The sequence below is a fragment of the Hemiscyllium ocellatum genome, chromosome 8 (assembly GCF_020745735.1).
Source record: "Hemiscyllium ocellatum isolate sHemOce1 chromosome 8, sHemOce1.pat.X.cur, whole genome shotgun sequence".
NCBI lineage: Eukaryota > Metazoa > Chordata > Chondrichthyes > Orectolobiformes > Hemiscylliidae > Hemiscyllium > Hemiscyllium ocellatum.
The window spans coordinates 71196994-71208998 of NC_083408.1; the positions used below are offsets into that span (position 1 = coordinate 71196994).

General features: G+C 40.9%; 1 protein-coding gene across 3 annotated transcripts in view; it reads right to left on the reverse strand.

Moving 5' to 3' along the window:
- The window catches only part of frmd6 (FERM domain containing 6), a 131188-nt gene that overhangs the window by 6792 nt on the left and 112391 nt on the right, over nucleotides 1-12005 (reverse strand). For all 3 annotated transcript variants that reach the window (XM_060829180.1, XM_060829181.1, XM_060829182.1), the window contains 2 exons: nucleotides 8002-8133; nucleotides 1264-1355 (listed from right to left, as the gene is read on the reverse strand). In XM_060829180.1, coding sequence (XP_060685163.1) covers nucleotides 1264-1355; nucleotides 8002-8133 — 224 coding nt within the window. The remainder of the gene's footprint in view (nucleotides 1-1263; nucleotides 1356-8001; nucleotides 8134-12005) is intronic.

Below are 12005 nucleotides of genomic sequence, written 5' to 3' on the forward strand. Positions count from 1 at the left end.
TACAGCTAGCAGAAAGGAAGACGGTTAGGAAGACGGCTGTTAGATGTCAGTTGTCCTAGCCTCAGGACATCTCTGCAGGTGTTCCACAGACTAGGAGTCTAGGCCCAACCATCTTGAATTGCAAAATCATAAAAGGTCAGAAGTAGGGATCTTTGCTAATGGCTGTGCAATATTCAGGACTATTCACGACTCTTCAGATACTCAGTATCCATAAGCAACAAGACCTCAACAATATCCACATTTGAGTTGATAAATGCCAATAACATTTGTGCCACAAAGAGAATACGTAACTATTTTCCCTTGATACTCAACACCATTAGAATTGCTGATTGTCCGCATCAGCAATGTCCTGAGGCTTACCACTGATCAGAAACAGAGCTAGATCAGCTATATTAACATTGCAGCAAAAAAAACAGATAAAGCATTTGAAATTCTATGAGTAACTCAACTGCAGACTCTCCACAGCATGTCTGCCATTTACAAGACCCAAGGCAGGAGTGTAGTGGAATACTTTCCGCTTGCTTGGGTGGTCACAGCTTCACCTACATTCAACAAGATCAAAACCATCTTGAACAAAGCAGCCCACATGACTGGCACCCCACTTGCTCTCTTCGATGTCCAAAAGTCCTTCTTCAAGCCAGATATCATTATGACTTGAAAACTTTTTTTTAAAACCATTCTTTCACTGTTCCAGAGTCCAGAAATTCACTTTCTAGCACTTATACCAAGGCAGTGGTTCAAGAAGGCAGCTCACCACAGCTTGTCAGGAGCAGCTAGGCAGGAGGAATAAATGACGGTCTAATAAGCAAGGACCACATCCTGTGAATGAATCTAAAAAGAAGCAGGAGGCAGTGTAGAAGCCACTTTCCCTCCTTAGGCTGTAAATGTACAGGTGCCCATTCATAAACAGAGATATTAACTCTTGAACCTCATTTATCTGCTGGATGTAACTCATACCTGGAGAAAAAGGCAATAAGGTTAATGCCAGCTGGCAAACCATTTTGGCAATGCCTCCTGCCATCTTAGCCCTCCCTCACTTGCTCCATTTCCATGGGGCTACCACAGGGTAGAGAAGCAGGGAGTTCAACATGTGTAGAACAGAAAATAATCACATGGTATGTTGGTTAGTTTGTCTGTCCTGTTCTAACAAAACCGGTTGTACAGCAGTATTTTTAAAATTAAAGTAAATAGGTACTTGTTTAATTAAATCTAATCAAGGGCATTCAGAACACACAGCATCATTTTATTCTTGGGTGAACTCACCTGTGGTAACGAATCCACACTTTGGCCGTAAAGTCTCACTACTGTTTCAGAAGAACTGGAAGTGGAAGAACTCAGCTCCCGTACAATCAACCCTGCAGCAAATAAGAGAGATACCATAATTTGGTTGCAGAACCCTTTATAAACATAGGTTGAGGTGGTGTCCAGGAAGTCACTGCTTCATTATCTATTGAATAAAGTGAGCTTAGCATTAAAATCTGTTGAGAATTAGCAGCACTTGCCAATATTAGCCCATTTTAGAAATAAAATCTGGCAATCTGTAGTGAAGAAGAAATAGCACGATGTTCCAATTCTCTACAAATTGGGACTAATTTGTGCCACTCTACTTCTAGCCTCAATAAAGTGAAAAAAACTGCAACCCAGTAGTGAGCCTCTGGATTGTGTGTCCTGAACTTGCTGGATTTCTCCTGTTTCCAGTTGGAGCATGTAATTCCTGTTGTAAGGACACTGTTAATGTAATTTATGATCCTGACATGAAATACAACCTTGGAGAGCTAGCAAGGAAACAAATGAAGCCAAGGAGTCCCAGTCCAGCAGTGTTTGAATCATCCCAAGACCTTTTTAAAACTCAATTCCAATCTGTGTACGTGGAATTGTCTTGGGCACGAGTGTCAGAAGTTGATCATTTTCAGGTGAAACTTGGTTATGACACTCAATTGCAAATTGGACAGATTCCTTTCAAAAAATTATTTCAAAATACAGTATGAGTAATAATGTTTGACCATCTCACGTAATTGCCCGGTCTTTCAACTCAATTTCTCGAGAATCGATGCAGCAATTCCCAACACACATTACAACTGATCAGTTTCTGCTTGTCCTTTTAATTTTTCTTCATGCATTCTCTTTATAACTTCTTTTTCTTCTACTCTTAATTCCCTGAATTCTTTCTATACTCATTCACTGTATTTTACTCTCTGCCACTCGCTCTGGGTTATTTCTCTATCCTTTGTTCATGGTATGACTTTTGGGCACAATATTCCTGATGTCTAGATAGAACATTGGCACCATGGCAACATTATGGATCTAAATTACCATAAATTTGCATCATGACTACAGTGTTACCTGAAGAGCAAGGAAATAAGCTCAGCTGATTGCTGAGGGGGGCATTATTCAGCAATTTTGGAATCACTTTATTACTCTGTGGTACAAAACCTATACTAATAAACTTAGGATCTATAGTGCTGTTATTGGCTGTGCTATTGAAACCCCAAACTCAGGAACTAGCCATTGGGTGTTATATGCCACTATGCTGTACTTTGACTGATAGTGCACACACGCAGATTTGCTGCACATGTGCCAGATGCTTGCAGATTGAGGGATCAGACAGCCTCTGACTTCAACCTGGTGCACAATCTGCCATTTTGGACTGCTCAAGTCCATGTACTAATCCCATATCATCTGTCCCAGCTTCACAATGGAGTCCACAGTACCCTTATGCCATTGTTTAAAGCATCCAAATTCCAGAGGAGGACTTTGGTGGGCTGGATGTTCCCATATTTGGGCTACGTCTCATTTTCATGGAATTTCATAGAGATTTTTCTCTGCGGGAGCCACTGCGTTTGCTCACATGAAAGGCGCAAACAGGCCTCATTAACAAGGTGCTGCACTGCTGTGGTGCCCCTCTCGTTAGCACAATCCTCCCACTCATCGCAGCCCAAGGTACATGTTACAGCCAGAATGTATGGCAAACCTAGCACCGGTGCCACATTTAAATTGTCATTGTTAAATCTGGTCATGTGTTCATCCACAGCAGTCCAGCACAGTTGTAGACCTTTGCTGAGGCATGGCAGATAAGACAAATTGGTGCTTTGTTTTGTGGGCAGGGACGTGGCCGTCCCAGTGGACAGTGTGGCACAGAGGAGGGACATAGTCTTCTAGAGGACCAGCAGAGATGACCATGATACCAAGCCCTACCAACCTGGCTTGAGGTTGCTACTCAGGTGGTGCAGCATCTACAGTCTGGATGAGCACTCAACAATGCAGGAAGGCGGCCAATGGGAATGTACCACCATCTTCTCTCTGCTACCTCAAACTCACCCTACCTCAGCTCCTGCACCTACCTCCCACCGAGGCTCATACTCTCCCCTCTTTCACTACTGAATACAATATCTTCCCCCACTCATTCTCAGCCACACCAGCTCCCACATTCCACAGCAATTTCCCAACACTTTCAATCACATATACTAAGCTTAAGTGTTCAACCCTTGTGCATGCTCTTAGTGCATGCCATTCAGTTTCCTTTCTTTCACTTCTACAGACTATCTTAATTACTGCAGCATGGTTGATGGATGCTGCTGGCCTTCATTCAGGGGGAAAGGCAGCTCAATCTTAATAACCTCTTCGAGCATCTCTGGGTACTATGGGCCCAGGCTCAGATGCATTGTCTTGGTGTGGGTGTGGCAGTGTCCTGGGATTCCAGAGAGGCAACAGCAAAGGCAGAAGCAGAGCAGTAATAGGGCAAGTATGAAGGTTGTCAGCCTGAGACAGAGGATATAAAGGTTTCTGAATCACTGACACTGCCCCAAGATAGCAACCTAGTTATCATCTAAAAGGGACAAGTCCCTCTGGGAACCTCCCACTGCAATAAATGTTGATTTTGAGGCTGGTACAATTGCAACATTTAAGAGGCATTTGGAAGGGTATATGAATAGGAAGGGTTTGGAGGGATATGGGCCAGGTGCTGGCAGGTGGAATTAGATTGGGTTGGGATATCTAGTCGGCATGGACGGGTTGGACCGATTAGTCTGTTTCTATGTTGTACATCTCTATGACTCTATGAGCTCAGTCTGAGCCTCCACTCACTTCCCATAGAGACCACTGCAATGGAAGCCAAGTCAGCAGCCATCAGGTACTACACCATGGCTTTGCCCACTCATGTTGCCACGGGGCTGACCACAACTTCCATACTGGAAATGATGGGCTCTGATATCTATACAATGTCCATGCTTTTTATTGATGAAATGAGATTGTGTAAAAGTCATGTCAACGCAGCAAGCATCATTGATAGCCATATCTGTAATACCCCAGTGGAGTCCCCACCAGAATACTCTCCAGAACCTGTCTGCAACCTTTCCTCCAGTGAGTGGGCACACAGACCACCCTTCCCACCTGCCCCGTCCATAGTCCACTCACATAGTGTTTCACAACATGCCGATCCCAACTCTATACATCCTTATAAAATTCACACTATGACACTATTTGAGGAGGTACTTATCATGTGACAGTCCTTGTCCTGGTGCAGCTCTTACTTTTCATGATGAGTCTATGCTGAGGATTTGAGATTGGACTCATGGCAGGAGCACACCTTCATCCTGAACGTACTCAGGATAAATTGGCCTCAGTAACAGTTAGCTCCATGATACAGGACTATAGTGTCTTCAACAACAGTCCTCAGGACGATAAGCAAAAAAAAACCCAAAGAGCTGCAGATGCTGGAAATCAGAAACAAAAACAGAACTTGCTGGAAAATTTCAGCGGGTCAGTTCTGAAGAAGGGTCACTGGACCAGAAACATTAAAACTGCTTTCTGTCTGCACATGCTGAGTTTTTCCAGCGTTTTCGGATTTTGTTTCAGATAAAGACACAACTATCCCATGTGGATTCCCAACTGCTACCTGGGGTTATGGGCTGTCCTGGCCTGCAAAAGAGAGTGACCTTTGTCAGTGTGTCAAAACGTGTGGCGCTGGAAAAGCACAGCTGGTCAGGCAGCATCTGAGGAGCTAGGAGAGTTGACGTTGAGCATAAGCTCTTCATCAGGAATGTGTTACAATGTGTTTGGCTCACCTACAGCTGAATACAGGAGATACATGGAAACTGCAAGATTTGCGATTCAGAGTGGCAGAGGCATATAGGTGAGGATGAGGTGAAAGATCTGAATGTTAGGCAAAAGTCCTGAACGTTTTTAAGTGAGTGATACAGATATGACGCATTCAGCATGGAAATGATGGGTAGGAGATGTGTGTAAAGATCTGAAGTTATTGCCTTTTACTGCCCATGCCAGGTCATTGAACGTGTTGTGGTATTACAGCCAGTCGATGGAGATGATGTCCCTAGCCACCCGCACCCAGTTGCTTCTCAGGGCTGGTCTTGAGGACTTTCTGACCCCACAGTGAACATGTGACATCTTTCTTTTATCCAAAGCACTCATCTCCCACATCACATCGAAGAGCCTCCACCCTTGCCTGTCACTCCATTTAAATTTCTGTACTTATCCTGTTGAGTTATAAGTAGAGGCTGAATAGGCTGGGACATTTTTCACTTGAACAAAGGAGGAGTGACCATATAAGGACCTATGAAATCATAAGAGGCATAGATAAGGCAGATAGCCAACAGCTTTTTCCCCACTGTAAGGGAGTCTAAAACTAGATGGTACAAGTTTAAGGTGGAGGGCTTCTTCCTGATGGAGGGCTTATGCTTGAAACATCAACTCTCCTGCTCCTCGGATGCTGCCTGACTTGCTGTGCTTTTCAGCCCACACTATTCGACTCTGCTCTCCAGCATCTGCAGTCCTCGCTTTCTCCTCCTTTAAGATGAGGGGATAGATACAAAAGAGGTAATGTTTTCAATAGAGTGACTGGATTGGATTGTGGAAGCAAGTCCAGTTTTGTCATTAAAAAAACATTTCGACAGATACATAGTTGTAATAGGTATGGAGGGATACGGATGAAATGAAACTAGATTAATTGTGAAAACTGTGTGGCGTTGACAAGTTGGGCTGAAGGGCCTGTTTCCATGCTGTAAACTTCTATGAATCTAAGTCTTCCAGACATTGTTGCAGTATCTCCTATGGTAGGTGCAGAGCTGTGCTTTCAGGTATCCAAGCATTATGTTAACTGTGCACACTATTTAACCTCTGTAGCCAGTCAGCAGTCCATTCTGCACTGAGCTGCACTCTACAGTTATCTGGATGCTCAGGCTTCTAAAAGCTTATGTGCTGCCTGCTTCAAAAAGAGTGGAAGCACATCACAGTTCCCATGTCTGAACATAGATGTTATCGAATCTGTCTCTCCTCCTCCTCCTCACCAAGCTTTTCTCCTGCACTAATTTACTTGCAGGAAACAAAGTAAATATTTGTACATTTTTGACATCCAAGATCACCATAAAATTTTTTTAAACACTTCTGTTTCTATCAAATCTGATCACTTTGTAATTTCCCAAGTCACTTCTGTAATTAAGTAGTCTGAAGTGCAACAAGTCCAGTCAGTCATATCCAGCGGTGATGTTAGAAACAGCAGTGAGTCAAATGAGCAAATGGTCTTGTTTTTTTGATGCCATTTGTTATGAGTAATATTGCTCGCTAACAAACCAGGAGAACAGTTTGTCTTTAAATGGTGCCAGGAAATTTACTTCCCAAGTGAGACATAGAAGGTAACACTTTAGACCAAAGGATGGTATTGGCTCGGATTAATCTTAAGTCAACAGCACAGTGTCATAGTCATTTTGAAAAATGGTGCCATCAAAAGTTTAAAACACTTCTCGTGCAGTTGATGTATTTTTAAATGTACACATTGTTTTAAAATCTTCAATACTAAAGTAATTACTATGGATTAAAATACTGAAAAACTCAGCAAGTCGTGAGCATCTTTGGCAATAAAAAAAATTAACATCACACATCAAGAACCATTCTGATCAAGACTTTATCTGAAATATTAACATTTTTTACCTAGCTGTTCTATCACCATCTGGAAAAGCAGAACTAGGAAAATAAAAATCTTATGAGAAACATCTTAGTTAAAGTGGCAGGCAACTGGAAGCTCAGGATCCTTTTTAGCCCCAGACAGAACGTAGGTGTTCTGCAAACTGTCACCCAGTCTGTGCTTCGTTTCTCCAATGTAGAGGAGAGCACATTGTGAGCACCAAACTGTGAAGAAAACAGGGGCAGCTAGGCTTAGCATTAATCCCAATCAGTTCTCCGGCATGATAAGCCAAAATATCCAGGCAGGCTTCCCGTAAACAAAAAACTGATTTAAATTTCCCTATTAGCCAATGTCTTTCCTCATCACATATAACTGGGATAGTCTACTCCAAAACCACAATCTTAGGAAAATCTAAGCATTTGAGAGAACACTGAAGTGCATTAGCCTAGCAATTCTTCAAAGCATGGGGGCTTTGCCATCCACCTGCCAGTCTGTCCAGGGACTGATCTCAACCAAAGTCCTTAACACATAGGAATCAAGAACCTGTGCCACACATGGCACCACATTGGTGCCCACTCCACACTAGTTCTTTGTCATTGTCTAAGCAGAGAAGAAGGGCAAGTGGTTGTAGGTGGCACACTCTGCTTAAAGAGTAATTATGTTTCCAATTATTCTTCAGTTTGAGGAAGAATTAATTGCATGGGGATTATTTCTATGTTAAGAATGGTTATTGAAAGTCCCACAGACACCTCCTGTACCACAGTATATGTTGGTCTGGGAACAATTTTTAGGTCACCCTTTCTCTTATAAGGGTGCAGGGGAATTCCTGGTGGAATTTACATTGTGTCAAAAAGGAGCCGCTGTCTTGTAGAACCCAACTCTGCTGGAATATACCAAGGAACTTCAAGCCTAATTGTTTTTTGCATTCCAATTAATATTATAGATTGTAGACTCTCATTTTAACTTGTGCCTGTTCTTAGTACATTTTCAAACAAATGACATTTCTCATTTGCGAGAATCTATACAGAACAAGATCACCTATATTGTTTCAAAACATCTTGGAAGACACTCTCAGATCTGCTCACCTGCATGTCCATTCAGCTGCCTTGACATCAGCATCTCCTCAGTGATGTGAATACACATGTCGGGATTGACTTCTGGGGCCAGATCATGCACTTGCTCCAAGTCCTTGGGATCATCAACCAGCATTTCTATTTCTAGGATAAAAACAATACACTTAGCTCAAATAGATTTTGCATCTCATATTTTGTAACCTTATAATTTCTGTATAATTGAGAAAATAAGAAGCATTTTTCTCAACAAAGGCCAGTTATGGTGATCCAGTCCTGTGCCATCAATGACAAGCCATCCCTCCTAAGCTCCCGACTCAAACTGAAAATGAAAATTCCAAGCTTAACCGAAATAAATGATCTATGTTTACTTGAAGTAACATTGCTTGTGCCTCTTATTATTAGGGATGGTTCATTTTTGTAATAGATTGGGAGAATGGTTAATTAATAATTCTTGTTAATAACAATTTTAAAACTTCTCTTTGTCCTTTTAACATCCATTTGTCACATCACGGAGTCTACCTGACTAAGAAACCATGTACAGAACCGTTGCTGTCTGGGTCCTACAACTCTTGGCTATTGATCAGATTAATAGGTTATAACTTTATTCTACTGATTTACTTTGTAAAGAGTTGTATTCTGTTGCAATGGTGTGCACTATAGTATTGTACATCTTCTAAAGCATTTGACAATTTCTTCAAATATTATAGAAAACAGCAGCTGATAGAAGTATGACAAAAGAATCTTTGCAGTTTTTGAGTTATTTGCAGATTATAATTTGGAACTAAACCTTGACTCAGTTGACATCTTCAGACTTGAAAAGACATGTCTCAGATTATCCCATAAAGAGATAGATTATATACTTAAATGCGATGAACTTTATCGACAGCTATATTTTCAAATATATCAAGCTAACAGAACAAGATAGCTATACAGAGCAAGTTATGAGCAAATGAAGTATTTCTTTGCAAATAGTAATTCATTTTAGCAGTTCATCGTCTGATGAAAGATAATTGAAGTCAAATTAGCTAAATAATAAGAAAACACAATAGGCTTGATGTTCTGGAAATATAAAATCAAATTGGTTGAGGGATTTCTTCATTTGATTTGGTAAAGTAGTCCAAATCACATTGACTTGCTTTAGATTTGTATCCTTAATCTTTATTTTCCCAGTTGTGTGACCCAGTGTTGTGAAATGGTGTGGGCTGTTTACCTAAGGTTTCTTATTCTTTTAGATATTTTATAGTTTTACTCAACACTACCAAACCCTTCAATAGGTTCACCACAAGTTTGCAGTACATTCATTACAAAACTAATACACTATTTCCAGTGCAAATAGAGACAGGTTTGATCTGTTCTGATAAAACTTCATGGTGTCTATATGTGCCAAGATTTCTACCTGATTGACAGGCTTGGCTTCCATGAGTCATTGGAGGAGCACACCGGAACAGGCCACAGCCCTTGGCAGGGACTCCACTGACAGGTTCCAATCCCTGATATTAGCCAGTGGTGGGGAGGTGAGAGGAGAGGGTGAGGGGGATAATACTTCCAAGACAAGAACAGACTTGTGACACTAAAGGAAAGCATTTCTGTGCCTCCATTGCTGTAGCCTCCAGGTGTTTGAGACCTAGGAAACCCAGCTAGTATTAAACGTGAAAAACAAGTTTATTCAGAGCTGCCACTCTCATTATATTCAAATGGCCAATCTGTCTCCTGTTGAGCTCTTGTTCTGCCTCCATTAAATCAGGAAGCAGGTGACTTGAAGGCAAGTTGAGCTCAGGATTGAAATTTTTACACAATCCCCAATCCAAGAGGTTTGGATTTTATAGGGGTTAGACATTCATTATTCTTAGAAACTGGAACCCTTGACTAATTAATATTTGTTTTAAATTTTCTTAAAGTAATCTAATGTAGTCTTTCAAAGTTTTGTCTGAAAGATCAGCCTGAAAGTGAGACATGATAAAGATTATGTTATTGAATAATGTAGGTGGAAAGTCCAAGGTCCCAAATGCTGGATACAGCCCAGATTGAGAGAGTAAAGGGAGGAAAACCAAAGGATACTAATAAGGAAAATATGTTTTAAGGAGAGAGAGAGAGAGAGGGATAGATAGATAGATAGATAGATAGATAGAGAGACAGAGAGGGAGATAGAGATAGAGAGGTAGATAGAGATAGAGAGGGAGATAGCGACAGAGATAAAGAGAGATAGAGATAAAGAGAGAGAGAGAGAAAGAAAGAGAGAAATTATACAGCGCCTAATTCGAATTGCCAAGGTGGTTAGAATCTCAAAATAGAGTTTGTGAGATCGCATCGCTTGCCTGGGAAATCTCTATGATGCCACTGGCTAGAGCCCTGTCCTGTGTTCCAACGGTGATCGAGTTGCCATGGATCGTGAAGCATGCATTATGGCGTGAATACTCCAAAACCGTTCTCTCAGCATCAACAGATTGCATTTATATAACACCTCAAACAGCAATTCCAACAGGCTTCAAGACAGCACAATCAGAAAAACAAATCATGCAAAGCCACAGAAAAGAGATATTAGGCAGGACGTGTAAATGCATGATCAAAACAGTGAAGCTTCAAGGAGGGTCATACAACATGGGAAAGAGTGAGAAAGACACAGAGAAACAGAAAGAGTGAGACACATACATGCAGGGAGATGTATGGGAGTGAATTTTGCAGCTTTGAACCTAGATGGGCAAAGAAAAACCAGTCATTTGTGGAATGAAGAAAATTGAGGACTGCATCAGAGACTAAGTTGGAAGAATATAAAATACTCAGAGTTGCAATGCTGAAGGAATTCTACAGAAAGTTATGGGCAAAGCCATGAAACTCAAAATGAGAACTTCAATTTTGAGGGAGCAGGCATCAATGTAACTGAAGCAAAGGAAGGTCAGGACTGAGGTGTAGATTAGGATATATATTGAAGAACTATGAATCAGTTGAGGTTTAGGAAGAGTGACAAATGTAAATTCAGCCTGGAGTACAATCGAATAGTGAAGTAAATCTTCCTTTTCGTTCCAAACTTGACACCCATTTTCTCTGCAACTATTTCTGAAGCATATTGGAATATTCTTCACATTGAAAGCATTAAATAAATGCAAGTTAGAAATAAAATCTGTTAAAAACACAAAGGAAAATTCAGATCACAGTTTTAAACCTAGCTGCCCTCTCTTTTCTTATTGACTCCCCGGTTTTTCAAGAATTGTTTATTTGTCCTTTTATTGCTATAACCCCATTAAGAGTTAAAAAAGAAGGAACTTGCATTCATATAGGATGTTTTATAACCTCATAGCATCCAAAAGATAAATTACAGTCAACTAACACCACTGGAATTGCACTTCTAGTATTGATGGCTAGTGAATTTCCAAACAATTAACACACAGCACTGAGATAAATGGCAAGACAATTATGTAAGGATAGGTGATAGATAAATGGGAGGTCAGGACACAGAGACATCTTCTTTGATGTTAATGTTCAAGTCTCTAAAGTCACTGCTTGGACTCCGAGGTGAGTACTATGACTGACTAATGCTGACACATTAATGACATAATGGGTTTCCTGAAGAGAATCCTCTTTCATGTGGGACATTTTTGAAAATATGACGATCAACGGACAGTCAGGCTGTATTCCAATGTGTTCCTTGTACATGTGAATATTCTGACTTCCACACAACTACACAGGCCTCACTGTAGCAGATAACCTATGTATGCAGGGACCCCAATTCTCAGGGTAGAACACAACAGTATATCTAACACAAATATAGTATATAGAGTGCTTCTAATGGCAATTATAGTGATTGTAATGAGGTTAGCCAGGTGGATGTCATAGAATATGAGATCCTTGATTAGGGCTGTTAATCTGGTCCAATCAGAGAGCCCTAGCTCACAGATAGGAGCAGAGTGTCTTGGTGATAGGATACTGGTCTCTGTGGAGTTATTTCAGCAATATCTAGTATTTTAGCTTTTGAATAGCAATTTATTTTAAGGAGGGCAATAGCCAGCTCAAGCATAATT